The sequence below is a fragment of the Mytilus edulis genome, chromosome 3 (genome assembly GCF_963676685.1).
Source record: "Mytilus edulis chromosome 3, xbMytEdul2.2, whole genome shotgun sequence".
In the NCBI taxonomy this organism is placed as follows: domain Eukaryota; kingdom Metazoa; phylum Mollusca; class Bivalvia; order Mytilida; family Mytilidae; genus Mytilus; species Mytilus edulis.
This window is the reverse complement of record NC_092346.1, coordinates 90,340,889-90,359,079: the sequence shown is the minus strand read 5'-3', so window position 1 is coordinate 90,359,079 and position 18,191 is coordinate 90,340,889. Positions and strand designations below refer to the sequence as shown.

Below are 18,191 nucleotides of genomic sequence, written 5' to 3'. Positions count from 1 at the left end.
TTGGAAAGGTTTAGATAAAAATCTTGTTATATATTGAAGAAACATGACAACAACCGTTTGAAAGTGAATTGAAAATTATTGGAGTGACCACAAGATTCTATGGTACCTATAAAATATAAAGGTTATTGTCACAAAAACATATTTCATTCACTATTGACCTGCTGAACAAATGTGGGTGTACTCATATACTCTCTGAAATTCCAATGTTATGTCACTTGTGATAAATATGAGGTCAAGATTGATTTTGGGGTTTCGATTTCTGAACCCTACCAAAATTCCTTTATCTTTTTTTACTTGATCCTGTTTAGTGGTACATAAAAATTCCGGTTTGCTGTCAATCTGAAATCCTCTTGTTTTATTTCAAAGAGAAGTCTGAAAGGGAGGATTTGCAGAAAAAATGTCCCTGTGTCGAGCAGAAAGTGATGATTCCTGTTCATGTTCAAATTAATATACTCAATGGTTCGATAAGTCTACAGTGTCAAACGTGATAAAATTGTCCCTTTCAATATTTGTTTTTCAAGACAAAATATATTAAGCAATAAAGACAATCTCTACCAAACTGTTGGGGAAGAAAGGCCCTTATAGATTTTAGAGTCAAAAGGTCAATTGTAAATGTCACAGCGACAACTGATAGAGTGGAATTGAGGCAAGTTTTTGTTTTTAATTTTTTAGTTATTATCTTTTGAAATGTATGTCCAAATTAATCAAATTTGGTTTAAAAATGGCTCAAGAAATGAAAATTTTTATTGATTTTAGGAAGGGCAAGGTCAAATAAGTTATAAATGGACTTATTACCAAGTAGTTATTGTCCATTATAGTTGAAACTGATGGTTTTCTATGTAAGATGAAAGGTCAATTAACACTGACGTCATTTCATATAAGGCTATTTTCAATAAGATCTTTTCTACAAAACTTTAGCTTTATTTGAACACTTAGATCGGTTTTAATGTAGGCACAATTTCTAAAAACGTAAAAAAAATATGAAGCTGCCATAGTAACAACCAACTGGATCATCCTGCATGAATATGAAAAAGTCTTGACCAACAAACAGGCCCAAATAGAAAAAAAAATTATTAAGCTATAATTGTAGGGTTCAGAAATGGGAATCTCAAACTCAATCTTAGTATTACTTTTCGCAGGATGCAATCAAAAACATTGTCAGTAAAAAGTAAAATGTAAGTGCACAATTAAAATTGGACCTTTCTGAAATTATGTCAGGTTGTGTTCATATATGAACCTGTATGAATTCCATTGAATGTGACAAACCCACAAAGCAAAATCGAGTACACTAAATAGATAAGTTAAACCCTGCCACATGCAAAATGCGCCTGTTACAACTTCAAGCTAACGACGTCTGTGGTTGTCTTTAGTTATATATCATTGTATTATGCGTTGATGACATAAAGTTAGTGGTCTCAGGAAGGTGGTTTGGATAGCCATAAAACCAGGTTCAGATATGGTACTAGTAGTTCGTTTCTATATGTTGCATTGTCGTTTGTTTTTTGTTGCACTTCAGTGTTCTGTTGTTCCGTTGTTTTCCTCTTATGGTTGAAGGATTTCCCTCGGTTTTAGTTTGTAACCTGGATTTGTTTTTCCTTAATCGATTTATGACTTTTGAACAGCAGTATACTTCGGTTGCCTTTATTTAAGATATTCACAACTTGGAAACGTGTACGAGCGTGATTTTTAGTGTCTTTGTCTGTTTTCTGTTTCTTTGAAGTTTAAGAGCATCAACGGTTTTGCCAAATACAGTTAGGGCAATCAATTCCTGGGGTAGAAAATCATTTTATTTTTTTTGAAGAATTTGAAGTTTGTAAACACTGAATTTATTAATTTGACAATACATGTATCTGACAATTCATGTCGACACAGAAGTGCTGATTGCAGAGCTGGTGATAACCTCGGGGAGGAAACTTACTTCACCAAGATACCGGACTCATAATTTAGTACGCCAGACGCGCGTTTCGTCTACAATATTTATCAGTGACGCTCATATCAAAATATTTATAAAGCCAAACAAGTACAAAGTTGAAGAGCATTGAGGATCCAAAATTCCAAAAAGTTGTGCCAAAGAAAGGTAAGGTAATCTATGCCTGGGATAAGAAAATCCTTAGTTTTTCGAAAAATTCAAAGTTTTGTAAACAGGAAATTTATAAAAGTGACCACATTATTGATATTCATGTCAACACCGAAGTGTTGACTACCGGGCTGGTGATACCCTCGGGGACGAAACGACCACCAGCAGTGGCATCGACCCAGTGGTGTAAATAGTTATCAAAGGTATCAGGATTATAATTTAGTACGCAAAATACTCAAGGATTTTATCAGAGACATATAATGATTGTATTATATGATAATACCAAATACGTAACACATCTACAACACATTGTCAACTAAAAGTGTCAAACATACTCTGGTATGTGAATTTATGTCTCTCAGCTAAAACGTTATCTGTTTTTTTCCTGAATAATCATCGGTCTATTGGCCTTTGCTGTGGATTTACTCCACCAATCCCTGGATTCCGCTGTGAAAATCAGAAACGAAAGAATGATTGTTTTGTAAAAATATTAAAATGTTGGACTGTGTAAAAAAAACTTATAATGTCTAGGTACTCGATATGAAATTCAAAAATAGATATTACTTATAAAAAAGGGTAAAAAGGAATGTATTTTCCGTCACAAATTTTTATTTTCAGATACTGGTTGCAGTATTATAACTAAGAAAAATCATATGTTGGTAGGGTTTGTATTTCTCAGTATTTAGTCGTATATGTAGAAATTTTTTGCTGTTATTTTTTTCGTAGTTTTTTGTTTAAATGCTGATTTGCTCGTATGGAATTTTGACAACTTAAGGGATTAAAATGCCACGTATCGTCTTTCAAACTTATTTCCGCTATTATTGCCTCGTGTTTTAGCAAATCTTATGCGAAATCATGAAAAGCTAAACAAAAGAGTCAATCTTATCTTCATTTCATAAATTATTAAAATTTTCTTCTGAATGAAAAAAAATAATTAACATTATTCAAATTCTGATGCACACAGGAGGTCAGTACTAAAATCCTTTTAATATTGCCATTGGTTTGTTTGTATATATTTTATTAATTTATCTATGTTTGAGGGGTCGGGTTAGGGTGTCTTTGATTACATAAAAAGTAAAACCACAAAAATACTGAACTCCGAAGAAAATTCACAATGAAAAGTAGCTAATCAAATGGCAAAGACAAGAGTTCAAACATATCAAACGAATGGATAACAACCGTCATATTCCTGACTTGGTAAAGGCATTTACTTAACTCAAAAATGGTGGATTAAATGTGGTGGTATAGCTAGTCAAACCTCTCACTTGTATGACAGTCGCATCAAATTCCATTATAATGACAACGGTGTTTGAACAGAACAAGGATGTTATTAAATTGATATATGCTCAATTGTACGTTACCAAAATAACTTCGGTTAAGTTGACCCAAGATTATTTGAATAGTTTACCCTCTTTTGGTCTCATATCACAACACGAGTTGCGTCATTTACACGTCTGACTCAATAGCTTTATAACTTTTTGGTGAAACCTTCCCGATGAAGGATTATCCAGAAAGGGCGTTGGACGTAAGAAATCTATAAAGTGTTATTTTCATTTACAAAAGATCCGATATGTTTTACCTTGATATCTACTTTATTACGCAGCTTTCCTAGTATTCGTTGCTCCCCAATGATGTTGTACTGTACATCTTCAAAGTTATGAGGATTTAAGTGCATCGTTTGAGAATCGTCATAATAATTCTAAAAATGATATACAGTGACTAATGTAAAAATGCAAATATTATAACGAAGAAAGCAAAATTAATTTAACAAATATGTTTCTGATTGACAATCTATGTGTCCATACTGCTGCGAACTTTATGTGGTATTTGTTTGTTATGGTATAAGTGGGTTTTTTGTATTTGTTCGGCGCAAAACTCATTTGGCAAACAGGAAATGATGTCCTACAACAACAAGAACAGCATATGCTTTGAAAGAAAATGACAAAGAAAATACAATCACAAATATATGTTAAGACAGACAAATACTACACAAAATCAAAATTAAAAGAAAGCAAAACAAAAAACTCGTCCAAGATGCATGCCCGACTTTTAAACCAGGAGGCTAGATACACATTTCGTCTTAAAAAACGGAGGTGTTTAATTTGCCATCAGAGTTAGCCTTCATGGGAAATATATGGAAATGGTATATTATTGTTTATGGCAACTTTCGTATGCTAAGCTTTGATGATCAGAGTTTATGAAAATATTCTTTTTTCACTTTTTGTTTCGTCCTGGAACTGATCATCGTTCTATTCAAGACCTCTCTTTAGTAGTCAACAAAAGATTAAGATGAATGTTGCCAACTTTTCTTTAACAAACGAAGAAAGGATGTTGAAAAAAGTATTGCTATTACTTAAGGAGGCTCGCGGGTATAAGATTTTCAGAACAAAATTAAACATTAATTTTTTATTACAAATTTTAATTATTACCTTAAGTAGTTGTTACTTTATCATATGGTACAAAAATCATTCCAAAAAATCAATTTGAGTTGGCCCAAGGTGACTTTTAAAATGTAGATATCATTGAAAAAGCTTCAAATTATCTCCCTTTGGAACAAAAATGCCATTTTTTACATTAAAATTGAAATATCTTTCTTAACTCATCGTTGACCTATATTTTTTATTGTTGTTTTCAAATAAGCTGTACATAAACTAAATAATTGTAAAATTTAAGCGATTTCTGTAATTTAGTTCTTTTTTTTTATTTCGATATTACCGATATTTCTCCTATTAGTTCAACAGAAAAAAAAGGACATTAACAAAAATGTATGCTTCTTTCAGAGGCAAATTGTGAGCGTAAATGAACGGTGACCCCATTTTTTTATTTCATTTTTCTATTAAGTATAAGATAAAGTTCGTTTATAGAAAAATATAGAGAAATTCTATATAAATTAAAAAATTGATTTAGACCCGCAAGCCCCCTTAAAATTTTATTGATAGCAATAAGAACGTTCTAAACTATTTCTCAAGTTACACCTAATGTTTATAGTTTTTTAGAGACTCTAAGTTCCATTATAAATAAATTCACACACAAAATGTCGCTTCCCCCGAAGTAACAAAAACAAAACACGTAACAGCAAAAATAACAAAAAAAAAGGAAAAGGAAACAAACAAAAGGGACATTAGAATATTGAGTTGTAGCTTAAAATCCTGCAAATGATTTTGGTAATGATTCATTAAACATGAGTTGACATAAGGTGCATGTGTGAATTATTTTCAAATGTTGAATTACGGCTTCTAGTTTTTACAACGGTTGGTACTGAAGGAAAAACCTCTACAGAGCAAACCAACAGCACAGACTAGTCACGATGAGTTAAACATGATCAGAGTAATCATCACTTATTTGTTGACACGAATTATCAATTATAAATTAATATATATAAATGTCTTGTGCCAAGTCAGGAATATGGCGAGAGTTTTAACTTATAGTTCGTTTCTATGTATGCTGCATTGTCATTTCGTGTAAGTTGCAATTCAGTGTTTCTGTTGTTTCGTTGTTTTTTTCCTATAGCTGATGTGTTTCCCTCGGTTTTATTTAAATAGTTTGTAAACAGGATTTGTTCTCTCTCAATCGATTAATGACTTTTGAACAGTAGTATACTACTGTTGCCTTCATTTCTATAGTCATAATTATAAATCAACTGATTATAAAACTTATTTTTTCGAAAAAATAAGGATTTCTACCCATGGAATAGATAGTTTCAGCTGTATTTTAAAATTATTTGATCCACAATGCTCTTCAACTTCTTATATAATTTTGGTTTTTTATTATCATTTTATTTGAGCGTCACAAATCAGTTTTTTTAGAGGAAACGCGCGTCTGGCGTACTCATTTTAAATCCTGGTATCTATGATGAGATTATATGCACTCATGTATCTATGATGAGTTTATATACACCGATAAGTCAGTTACTACAACAATTCATTTCACTCTATAATTTGTGCACATCTAATCTTTTGTCTCTGATTTTTATTATCTTTGTAACCTTATATTATACCAGATATTTAAGTAAAAATCTTTTAAGAAACAAGTCCATGGGATTTTGAGGTGCATTGCATTATAAATGGTCAGATAATTCTAGACTTAAAAATAGTCAAAACCATATTATTTACTTTACTTTACTATAGAATATTAGTTTGTTGGCGTCTTTGTTAGATAATTCGTTTGCTTGTTTGCATAATTTTAAGTTAGTTGCGTTGAATATACATGACGTATGTTTACAATTGTTGCAGCTTGATCCCTGTATTGTCACATTAACTAGTTATTTCTGTTTAGATTGAAACACACTTTTTTAAATATAAATGTCCTACAAATGGGAGGTTTGGCTAGTTATAAACTAAGTATTACGCACCGTTTACTACGGATATGAAGATACCAAGCCAGGAATATATATGACAGTTGCTTGATATAGTCGATCGGTGTGTTTTGTCTGGTTTTGTTAACTTCCCCACATTTGATTTTACATATATTCGTTTGTTGAGTAATTTTAACAATTTGAACTGATCTGATTATGAAAATTATCAAATGTGATATCCTTTATGCTATATACTAACGTTAACGAGGCCGGGATAAAGTACCAGCACTTTATGTTTTTTTACAAATGTAAAATAAAATTGTATACCATTTTAAAAAAACAGAGTGATATCCGTCATTAACTAGTTTACCAAAAAAAAAAATACTGAAGGTGTGTATATAACTAAATGAATACAATTGACGAACCATCTTTGGATACCATACCATCGATTCCACCATAATAATACAAGTACAAAGAATACACGTTGATAAAAGCATCTTCTTGTTACTACTTTATTATTATATATATTTGTCATACAAAAAAACAAAGGAGTTATGATATGATTACCTATAAAACAACTACCCCACCAAAGTTCAAATGAAGTGAATATAATCAATTGTAGGACATTGTTCATTTAAATAAATTAGTAAAAACAAATGTCATTTATGACAGATGACATGATTTAGATGAAAAGAAAGATAAGAAATGTCACTCTTAACTTATGCCATACATACTCTTTGGATATTTGATGAGTGAACTATCAATATTGTTCATAATATTTTTGAGTCATGAAATTTTCACTTGTCGTAGAAATGACATTTTACTTAATAGCAGGTTTTTTTAGACGCAAGATTTGTGGATTTGTAAAACACCTTAAAAAGAATGGTTTTGTTTTATTGATATTTCAACTGTTAATCTCAGAAAAAAGATATCCTGCAAGACGGTGCCTTTCAATCTCTAGAGCCATTTCGTTAAACAAACATTTTTTACAGCTACGATAAAGGTTTTCGTTTTTATTAGTTAAGAGTAGCACTAGTATGTAATTTGAAAACTTTTCCACGGCTTACCATCGACTAATAACTTTGAAAGATTTGACATGGTATTGTCTGTTTTCTTCGACTAAGTAGATTGATAAATTCTTGGTATATTCTTCTTAATTTTAAAGATTTTAAGCTTAGGGATATAAGAATAAGTCCTCACAGAAAAGAAAAAAATGCAATGTATGTGTAAACTATTAGCAACCAAAGATAACAAGCTCATTATTTACGTGTACATAAGATCCATCAGTGGCACTCGAATCAGTTGGAACCCTAAATAAAAAAAAAGAGTCAAAGAACATTATAAATCCGAAAAGGGAATTTACTAGCGTTAGTATGAATCTTTATTATGGCAATTAACGGCTATTTCAGCCATATTGAATAGGGGCAGAATTTTTGGATAGATGTGAAAATAGTAAGAAAGTACGCGAAAATCTATCCGTGTTTCCAAGAAACTGTTTTATGTCGATGGTTTTTCCCTGCTTTTCATAGCATTTTCTCCATCATTATGAAAATCTGTCCCTTTTCAATATGGCTGCAACAACCGTGAGGTGACCTATTCTATCTGCTGATACGAAAAGTAAAATCACAAAAATGATGAATTCCGAGGAAAATTCAAAACGGAAAGTTCCTTACCAAATGGCAAAATCAAAAACTCAAACACATCAAACGAATAGAACTATCATATTCCTGACTTGGTACAGGCTTTTCTTATGAAGATAATGGTGGATTAAATCTGGTTTTGATGTTTTGTTGTAGTCTGCAGCTGATTTGCAATTTGAAAAATTAATCATTAGGACACATTTGTACCTTACAGTAATATACCGGTGTTCAAAAGTCATAAATCGATTAAGAAACAAAAAAACAAATCCGGGTTACAAACCAAAACCGAGGGGAACATTATGTGAAAATCAGAAAGCACTTTGAATCTTTCAAATCTCCGTAAGACAATGTGTTTTTTTTCTTCTTCAGATGATAACAACAATTACATTTTTGAATAATGTCTTGTATGTGAGTTGGGTTTTTAAAAGTAGATCATTTAATGTAAATCTACAATAATGTAATTGTAGATATTCAGAACTCGTTTATCCATTTAAATACTTTCTGATCACTAGAGGAAGGAACCATTATGATTATACTGGATTAGTAAGCATATTCTGGTAGCCCTTTCTGCTGGACGGTGCAATAAGTATCTAGACTTTAATATCACTTTTCGTTAGTCAGTGTAATGCTATTATTTGTTCTATCAACGACATAACAACAAAAGATTGGCCGTCAGAAATAAAATCAAACATTTTAATTTCTAAATAAGATGACAACGCCTGTAATAATTTTTAGAAGTTTTTGAAAATTGTGGTATCTGTAACCCTGTTTCAGTAAATTTGGTGGGAAAAAACCAAAACACTTCATAAATTGCATGCGTCCGAAGCGCTTTTCTGGATTAAACTTCAAAAGGAACGCCCAAAGCCGAATATTTGAAAAGGAACATATGATGCGGTATAATCTATGAAAGTGTCAACGATTTTAAACACTATACAATAAAAAGTAGGCGAATGATACCAAAGGGATAAATGAAACTCAGAAAATCAATGAGAGACAATAAAACCATGAAAAAAAAATGAAATATGCAATTGTTAATGTATATGCAATGAATAATTACAAGTACCATAGATATAATTTATTGGTCTTTACAGTTGTATGTCACACACAACAGTAAAATCTGTAACATCAATGATAATATCATGACACTGGCATCTTGTTTGCGTACTAATATCCTTTTGTAGAAGTTTTTATCACCCTTGGCTTTTGCTGTGGGTTTGCTCCTCCAATCCGCTAGATAAAACAGAAACAAATGAGAGTAAGCACAGCTGTTCATATTTTAAAACTACAAGAAATTGGACATTGCTAGCTTACATTGAATTTTGCATGTTTACATCTTAATCTAATCAATAAGTAGCAAGCAGTAAGTCGAATTTATTATATTTTAATTCGTCTTGTCCTAAAGTTTGTGCGATTAGTAACATACGAGATATGTGCTTAACTAAATATTGAAGTAAACAAATACAATTATCAATATATTGTTGTAAAAACTATTTGAAGATATGCAACTCAATGATATTTTTGTACTAATTACTTTAGCAAAACAGAAAATGTATTTTATATATTCTATACGAAAAAAATATGGATCACTGGTCGAGAACCAGCTATATCCAATTACAAATAAATTAGTTTAACATCATTGGCTTTCAAATATTCGACTTGGAATATTACCAGCTCAGTAGTCAGTACTGACAAAATTTAAAACATATTATAAAGTTGTCTGTTTGTATACTTTGAAATAGTAACGAAACTAAGGTTTTAAATCCTTGAGGCAAAGTTGACCTTAGATGAATTTTGCTATTTTTACGCCCTTCTTTGGTCATTTAGCTCTCCAACTCTTTCGGTTCTTATACATCATCGATTTTCAAATTTTGCGACTTTGAGTGTTCCAGATGAAGATAATTTCAAAAATTAAACGCTCCGGACGCATGAAGTTCATAATGTCTTTTTTTTAAATTTTTAACATTACTATCTTTCTACCTATTATGTCATATCGAAATTTTGTTTTCAAATACGTTTGCACTTTCTTTCTGGGAATTAATCGAATTCTAAGGTTTTATACCTTAAAATTAGCCCCTCCTCCCTTTGTTATAAGTAACTGGCTGCATGATTTCCAGTGAAATTATCTAGTGATATGATCTGCTCAGGAGAATTAATCATAAATTTATAGATCAGACAGTTGGTTTTCCTGTTTGAATTGTTTTGCACTTGTCATTTTAGGGCCCTTTATTTCTTGAAGTTCGGTGTGAGCCATACATCGGTGTTGAATGCCGTAAATTGACCAATAACTGTTTACTTCTTATACATATTGACTTTTATGGGGAGTTGTCTCATTGGCACTCATACCATATCGTTTTACTTATATAAAGCCCTAATTTATGCACGAATTTGTTTCGGATTTTTCAAATCCATCCAGTTTCTCCTGTTCTTGCTGGACAAAAGCAAAATGTGACATTGTTGTTAACAATAAGTGAACGATTCTAACAAGTTTTGAATATATTCATGAGGTCATTCATAAATGACGATAACTTGTCATCGTTACACGTGGTATATCAATAACATATGAGATATATAAAAAAACGAGATAAAAAAATCACCACATTACTAACTCGCAATTTGCTGTTTATTTACAAATGATTGAAATTTTATGTTCATAGTTTCTAAATTTAGGCTACCCTTTAAGTAATTAAGAATATTCCAAAATAAGGAAAAATTTACAACGCTTACTGGTCATAGTCAATTGTTCATTGCCTATTAGGAGATATCAGAGAACTGATTATTACCAAAATCAATTTTGCTAATTTCTACGTAAGATAATCATCAAAATTGTATAATTACAAAATAGTTTGTAGTTCATCTTCATTCAAAACATTCATCGAGGCACTTTACAAAAGAATTTCAAAGTTGCAGTGTGTATACCCTGATACAATTATCATTTGCTTGATAGATGTACAACTGCTAAAACATATATATACTTATAGAACTGTTCGTTGTTAAAATTCAAGATGTTTATAAGCTCTCCGATTTTTGATAATATGAATTTGTTTGTAAAGATGGTTAGTATTACCTTGATATCGTCTTTAGTTTGAAGCGCACTTAGAAATCGTTGCTTTCCAATTATAAGGTACTGTCCATCTTTAGAACTAAGGCGATTGGAAGGCATCATATAATAATTGTCCGACAAAATCTAAATATATAATACATTAAAGTTTATAAAAAATAAATACAAGTGTGTCATTTTGTTTTCTCTTGAGCAATCAGTGTTTCTCTTATTGTATGTGCATTACATAACCATTGCTGATAAAGCTGTTAATAATATCATTATAGTTTGCTTAAATTTTACACTGAGATTCTGGGAAAAAAAGAAATCACGAATTTATCAACATTCCAACTGACTACATTTTCGGAAAATGACATCTGTAACAAACATAAACTTTTAGCTACTTCTTTACAAGCAGAATCAAACACAATAAAAGTTCCAACTATGTACTGGCTTCCGATGCTGCACAAAACACCTTACAAATGTAGATTTATTTTGTTTACAAGCATTGTTCCACTACTAAACTGTCTATTCTACTTACTTCTACACTTGGTACAATCAAAATCCTGATAATAAATTGTTCAAATAAAGAATTTAAAAATAGTGTAATTAATAACTTTTGGAGTACTTGATAAATTGCATGCTTATATTGGTGCTTTTAAACATGTATAATGTTAAGATTTTTCTACCCAATATACCACTTTGCCTCATATTCTTATTAAGAAAAACAAGAATGTGTCCCCAGTACACGAATGCCCCACTCGCATTATCTTTTTCTATGTTCAATGGACCGTGAAATTGGGGCTAAAACTCTTAACATTAAAATTTAAAAGATCATATCATAGGGAAGATATGTACTCAGTTTGAAGTCGATTGGAATACAACTTCATCGAAACTACCTTGACCAAAAACTTTAACCTGAACCGGAACAGACGGACGGACGCACGGACGCACGTACGGACGCACGAACGGACGAACAGACCAAAAAACATAATGCCCCGCTAATATCGTAGGAGGGGCATAAAAATTCACACACCTATTCAAATGTGCATTTAAAAAGTTTAAATGCGAATATATATGTTCAAACTCTTTTATGTCATTTTTTAGTAACAAAAAACAAAAGAACTATATCTATTGGACATGCTTCCATACTAGAACTGCCCTTGAATTTTTACTAGATAACATTTGTTTCGCTTTGTAGATTATTATGTATATAGTCAAGTTATCGGAATTCCAATGGAGACTGTGAGTGGACCACTACCTGTTTCTATATTTTTGTGAATTACAATTTATGACTAAAATCAACAAAGACACATCAAAACATCATCTGATACATATATATAAAACACTTTTAGATTTTGGGTCCTCAATGCTCTTCCGTTTGTACACTAAATAGATTTATCATGTTGAACCAACTTTTGATAAACCTAATACTAACAAAGAACACTGCCTTTTCCTGGATCTTGATATCTATATCATTAACGGGAAGCTTAATACCTAAATTTATGATAAAAGAGATAATTTTTACTTTCCTAGTGGTAATTATCCATTTTTAGATTGTGACGTTCCCTTGTCACCATCTTATGGTGTTTATATATCTCAACTTGTACGGTTCGCTCGTGTATGTAACAACGTATTTATTTTAGTGAAAGAAATCTATGTATTCCTGAAAAATGATCACACAATGGTTTTAGATATCACAAACTAATCAAAACATTTACCAAAAGTTATCACCGATACTGGGAAATCATTCATAAATGTAAATCAACATGGAGACATCTTATACGTTCAGGTATTTCACATTAAATCCTTAATGATTATATTCTTCACAAAACACAAAAATATCGGCATTCACCTCAAAAGATAACAAAAACTTTAATAGACTTATTAACAACGGTATAATACTGTTGCCTTTATTTATTAAGAATTGATATGGTTACGATATTGTTGTCTGGTAATTAAAGATGGCATATTTTGGCTTCAATATTGATTCACTTTATGGGGTCTTTACATCGAAAATAAAAATACATAAAGTAGCGGGATTTTCTCACTGTTTTGAAGACTACTGGTGGCCTTCGGCTTTTTCTGTTCTTTGATAGGGGTGTTGTCTCTTTGAGGCTCCCCATTTCCATCATCAATTTTATGACTTACAGCTTCTAGTTTCGGCAAATTCCCTTTCTCAAAAGCTCACTTGGCTATATGAGATGCATGCACTCATTGGAACTCATACCACATCTTAATATATCTATCTTCATACTGTCTCATACACCATTTATAATATCTTTACAGAATCGTTAGGCGCACAACTATTGCTACGAACAAATTATTGATATCTACAACTATTGGGACACAAGTGAGTTATTAGTGTCATTTTACATTGACCTTATCATCCACACGATTATTTTCTGTAAAATTACAAATTATTAGTCTGATATCTTCATTTGGTGAGGGTTTTTTTTTAATTTTCCATGCTCATTGAATGATACCCAAATAAATATCCCAATAGTATGTTTTTTTTATTATATATATATATATGTGTGTGTGTGTGTGTGTGTGTGTGTGTGTGTGTGTGTGTGTGTGTGTGTGTGTGTGTGTGTGTGTGTGTGTGTGTGTGTCAATTCAGTAGGGAAATGTTTTCGCAATCTTAGATCTTGAAATACCGGAATAGTCGTATAGTCGTTTAATGTGCACCATTTTGATCCTATCGCGTTTTGACATTTTGGCTGAGTGGTGAGTCGTATGGTTGCGGATGCATGCACATAGTGTTAGATGTTTAACTGTTGACGCACCCGGTCTCGTTTTCTTTTTTAGTTGTCCCAGTTTTTGTTTTTTTACATTGAAATTTCTATGAGAACTGAACATCGGTAAACTTCTGTTAAATTAATTAACCTCTGCTTGAAAAAAATTGAGGCGAAATTAGTCATATATTCGATTAAAGCTGTTGCAGGAGATAAGATTTGAGTATTTTGTTCGTGATTGTGTAAATTTAAATATATTGGGTATACTTACAGAGATATATGGTTCCGTTTTTAATTTAATTGACATGGCCGATGGATTTGCACTAAATCGTCTCTAAAAAGTAATAAAGGAAAAAAAAGGTAAGTAATAAAAAAAAACCAGAATGAAAACAAAGATCCAACTTCTTTAATTCAATCTCTACTGATTAGTCATTTCTGACTAATCGCTTATGGTGTACTCCAATTATATACATAGTACACTTTTTGAGATTTTGTGAATACAGAATGCCATATCCGTTAAAATAATCGTAAACTAAACTTATAGTGCATGACTTACCATATTTGGATACCATGCGACCGACTCCGCCATCATTATAACGCATGCACAAAAAAGACCGTTATATGAGTGCAGAAACATATTATTGTTGGTACGTGAATTTCGTTTGTACTGAAAAAAATATATTAAAATGACATTTATAACAAGATATCAATTCAATTCGATGAACAGAAAGATAAAAAAAAATTATGCTAATCGAACAAGTTTGAATTACGAATTATCAAGAGAGTCTGGGACATATTATAGCAAAAAATAACAGCACATTATTTAATGGCCTTAGAATTTTACGAAATAGTCTACAGCTACATATCCTAATCAAATTAAATAAAACGTTTTAATTATTCATCATTTCACATAATAATATTATAAGCACGTGCGGTCTTTTAAAACAAATGTCACATAGATACATATTTGAGATGACGTACAGCAATAATAGCTCTGTTCCATTCGCTTTTAATTTGATTGTTGTTGTTTGCTGTGTATGTAATGGAACATGTATCAATACCCAATTCCTTTGGGTTTTTTTTAATATTATATACACAAGACATACACTATGCGAACACCATAATAAAGGGAAAACCGACAACATGCTGAGTAGTGGACCAAACACAAAACCCAGCATTCGCAGAGACTAAACCAGCTACAAGGAAATGGTGAAGAAGAGATCCCCGAAAGAATTTCATGATAAATCAACACAGTTACTCGTAAACATTTAACCCAAGTCCTATAACAATGGATAATTCCATAAAGACTGGTTATTATCAAACATTAAAGCCCGCTATAAAAAGGGAGATCTAACCAAGACGATGCGAGTGTCAACTGCCACCTTTTATATTTAGCTACTCTACAAACACACAATGAAACATCAAGTGTTATCAGATTTCAAATATTTTTTCAGACGCAATAGTTATTTTGAAATGCAACTTTTCAATAAAATCGATATGTGCAATTCACGACAACTTAGTCATTTAGGGTGAATAGATATGCTAATCTTAGATTTCTCTAAATACCTTCGATAGTGTCCCATTCTAAATTTTATCTAGAAAATGTCACCAGGACTTACTGCAATGGATGTCACCATAACTTACTGAAATGAATGTCAGCATGTCTAATTCATTGATATCAATGAGTATGTGAACTTGGGGAAGACATAAAGTACAAACCAGTACGATCAGAAGCTTTCACACGACATCCGTTACCAAGACCATTGTGTTTTTTGAACAATTTAGCAACCAAATTAACGTATTAGTCAACGCTACACAATTAAATAATGAATCACTACTTGATGTATCCAACAAGTTCTGTGAAGATAACGAGCACCTAATAACAATACCTGGCCGAGATGATGATAAATAGGCAGAAATAGTAATAAAATGACAGTACACCACATAAAATGTTTAAAGAGGATTGACAAAAAAGAAGTTCAGCAACTAACTACGGTTCACTAGTGGATAAGTAGCATTAATGCGCAGTAATTTACGTGACCATTCAGCTCAACAAGACAATAGCCTCACAAATATGTTACCGAGATCCTTCAGATATGTACCAGTCATAACCACGGACTAGAACAACATACCACATGCAGTTTTCCAAACTACATTCATATATTGCTTCAACAGAGCACCAACCAAAACTGTTAACAGAGACCACATTGTTATTGGCAGTGGCTATTTTGCAGGCTCTGGTTAAAATATCTTAATTTAAGCCGTCAAAAAAGCATATTTCTAAGAAATGGTTAACTTTTTTGTTTGCACATAAGCAATTGAAAGAACTGATTTACTGTTTTGCCGGTGCTGGCAAAATAGCCAATGCCTTTTTTTATAGATATTTTACTTATACTTGTATTATATATAAAAAGTAAAATAACGAAAATACCGAACTCTATGGACAATTCAAAACGGAAAGTCCTAATCAAATTGCAAAATCTAAAGCTCAAGCACATCAAACGGAAGGATAACTGTCATATTCCTGAATTTTACAGGCATTTCTTTTGTAGAAAATGTTGAATTGAACCTGGTTTTAAAGCTAGCTTAACATCTCACTTGCATGACAGACGCATAAAATTCTATTAAATTGACAACTATGTGTGAACCAAACAAACAGACATAATGGGTTAACTTGTCAGAAATATGGGTACAGCAGTCAACATTTACCATAGCACAATAACACAATGACGGGATCTTTAAGTACAGAGATACGATAAATGGATATTAACAAGAAGAGAGTAAACAGTAAAAGCACCAATTTGCAAAGACAAATAAAAGAACACTATAACACGTCAATAAGATGATTAACCACGTTAGTACCTAGAATCTTTGCTTAAAGACCATCGTGAATTAGTTTGATACAGAATATTTATCAACAAGGTCTTAGTATCTTCCGATGGATTGTTTTCAGAAAAAAGACGAGACGTTCTTTGTCATACTCCTGCTTCATCAATTTTCTGCACGGACACTGGTGAAGTTTTGCCTAGTCTAAGTAGCATATCCAAGCTTTAAGACACCGAATTAGTTGGTAAATATATATCTCACATGAAGTTGGTATATCGGTTCTTAGGTGTGGGAAATTGATAATTTCAAATTTCGAATCGTCTAAGTTTGTTATAGATTCTGGTACTGAGATGACTGCTTATGTCAAATTCGAAGTATAAGTCTAAAATTAGGCAGATGAAGCCGTGTCTGTTGTTTCTTTGATGTAAAGGTCTAAAGGATATATTAATGGAACCCAATCAGAATAGTTTGGATTGTTAATGGAAAGACCATCATCAATATATCTGAATAAGAAATTAAATGATTTGGCTTCTTTGATCTTCTTGTTTTTGACTAGTGTCTGAAGGAGCATGGATTCATATGAAAATTAGAAGAAGTCGGACAAGGAGCACAGTTTGTTCCCATAGGAATGCTGATAAATTGTTAAGAGTTTCCTCCAAAATTTCAGTTTTTGTACCGAGACATTTTTAATGTAAATGCACTTTTTTGTAATGTCTGACGATTTGGTACATATTATAAATGTATAGAGGACCTACAAATCGATTTTACATTTGACTTGTTAGTGATCAACTTTTCACATTATACAAAACATTCTTGTTTTCTTAGTTTTTTTTTTTATAATAACAACACTAAACTAGTATCTCAATTGTTTGTAAAACAATTGAAAGGTCTTTCCTGTAAAAGTGATGTTTTCGTAATGTTCTTTGTACGACCTTTCGTTTGATATACGACAAGCATACCCTCTGAAACTTTTCGCTTTTAACACTTAATGACCTCATCCGCCTACATTTTTGAGATCGGAATTATGATATATGTAACATAGAGTAGATGAGCTTTCATTTGATATGCGACATTGCCATGTTCTAGAAAGTTTGATTTTTGCACTTAATAACCCTATCCAACTAAATTTTGGAGGTCTAGAATTTGATATTTCAAATGTACACACCATGACTTTTCATTTGATATACAACAACCCTATCTTAAAAGAAAATTTATTTTTTGCACTCAATGACCCCATCCAGCCCATTTTTGGGAGACGTCAATTTGAAATGTACGCTTTATGTTCATTTGATATGCGACAACCTTACCATCTGAGAAATTTGAATGTTTGCACTAAATGACCCAACCCGTTCCCCTGGAATGAAAAGGGGGTTTAAAATTTTCATTTTTAAGTAGAGTTTATCAAGACCTTCAATTTGATATATCAGATGACCCCTTTGACAAAGTGCAAATAATGATGCAATATCAACTATATAAAAAGAAGTTATGAAACTTGCAAAGTCAATGCAAAACATAAAAATTTCAAATTAATTTTTTTGTGTTTTTTTCCATGGAATGTTTTTGGTATTTGGTCAAACAT

At 31.8% G+C, this 18,191-nt stretch overlaps 1 protein-coding gene across 1 annotated transcript; it reads right to left on the bottom strand.

Moving 5' to 3' along the window:
- Positions 1–9,071: 9,071 nt before the first annotated feature.
- LOC139514675 (uncharacterized) lies at positions 9,072–14,442 on the bottom strand. Its single transcript, XM_071304154.1, has 4 exons — positions 14,343–14,442; positions 14,058–14,120; positions 11,076–11,195; positions 9,072–9,241 (listed from the first exon to the last, which is right to left on the bottom strand). The coding sequence occupies exons 1-4, from the start codon at positions 14,421–14,423 to the stop codon at positions 9,176–9,178; spliced, it is 330 nt and encodes a 109-aa protein (XP_071160255.1). The 5' UTR covers positions 14,424–14,442; the 3' UTR covers positions 9,072–9,175.
- Positions 14,443–18,191: the final 3,749 nt, after the last annotated feature.

Bases quoted from the DNA above. Each gene is read 5' to 3' on its own strand.
- LOC139514675 (XM_071304154.1), bottom strand. From the start codon at position 14,423: ATGTTTCTGCACTCATATAACGGTCTTTTTTGTGCATGCGTTATAATG. The intron at 14,121-14,342 runs GTAAGTCATGCA...ATTACTTTTTAG, and splicing joins TCGCATGGTATCCAAATATG to AGACGATTTAGTGCAAATCC. The intron at 11,196-14,057 runs GTAAGTATACCC...TTATATATTTAG, and splicing joins AAACGGAACCATATATCTCT to ATTTTGTCGGACAATTATTA.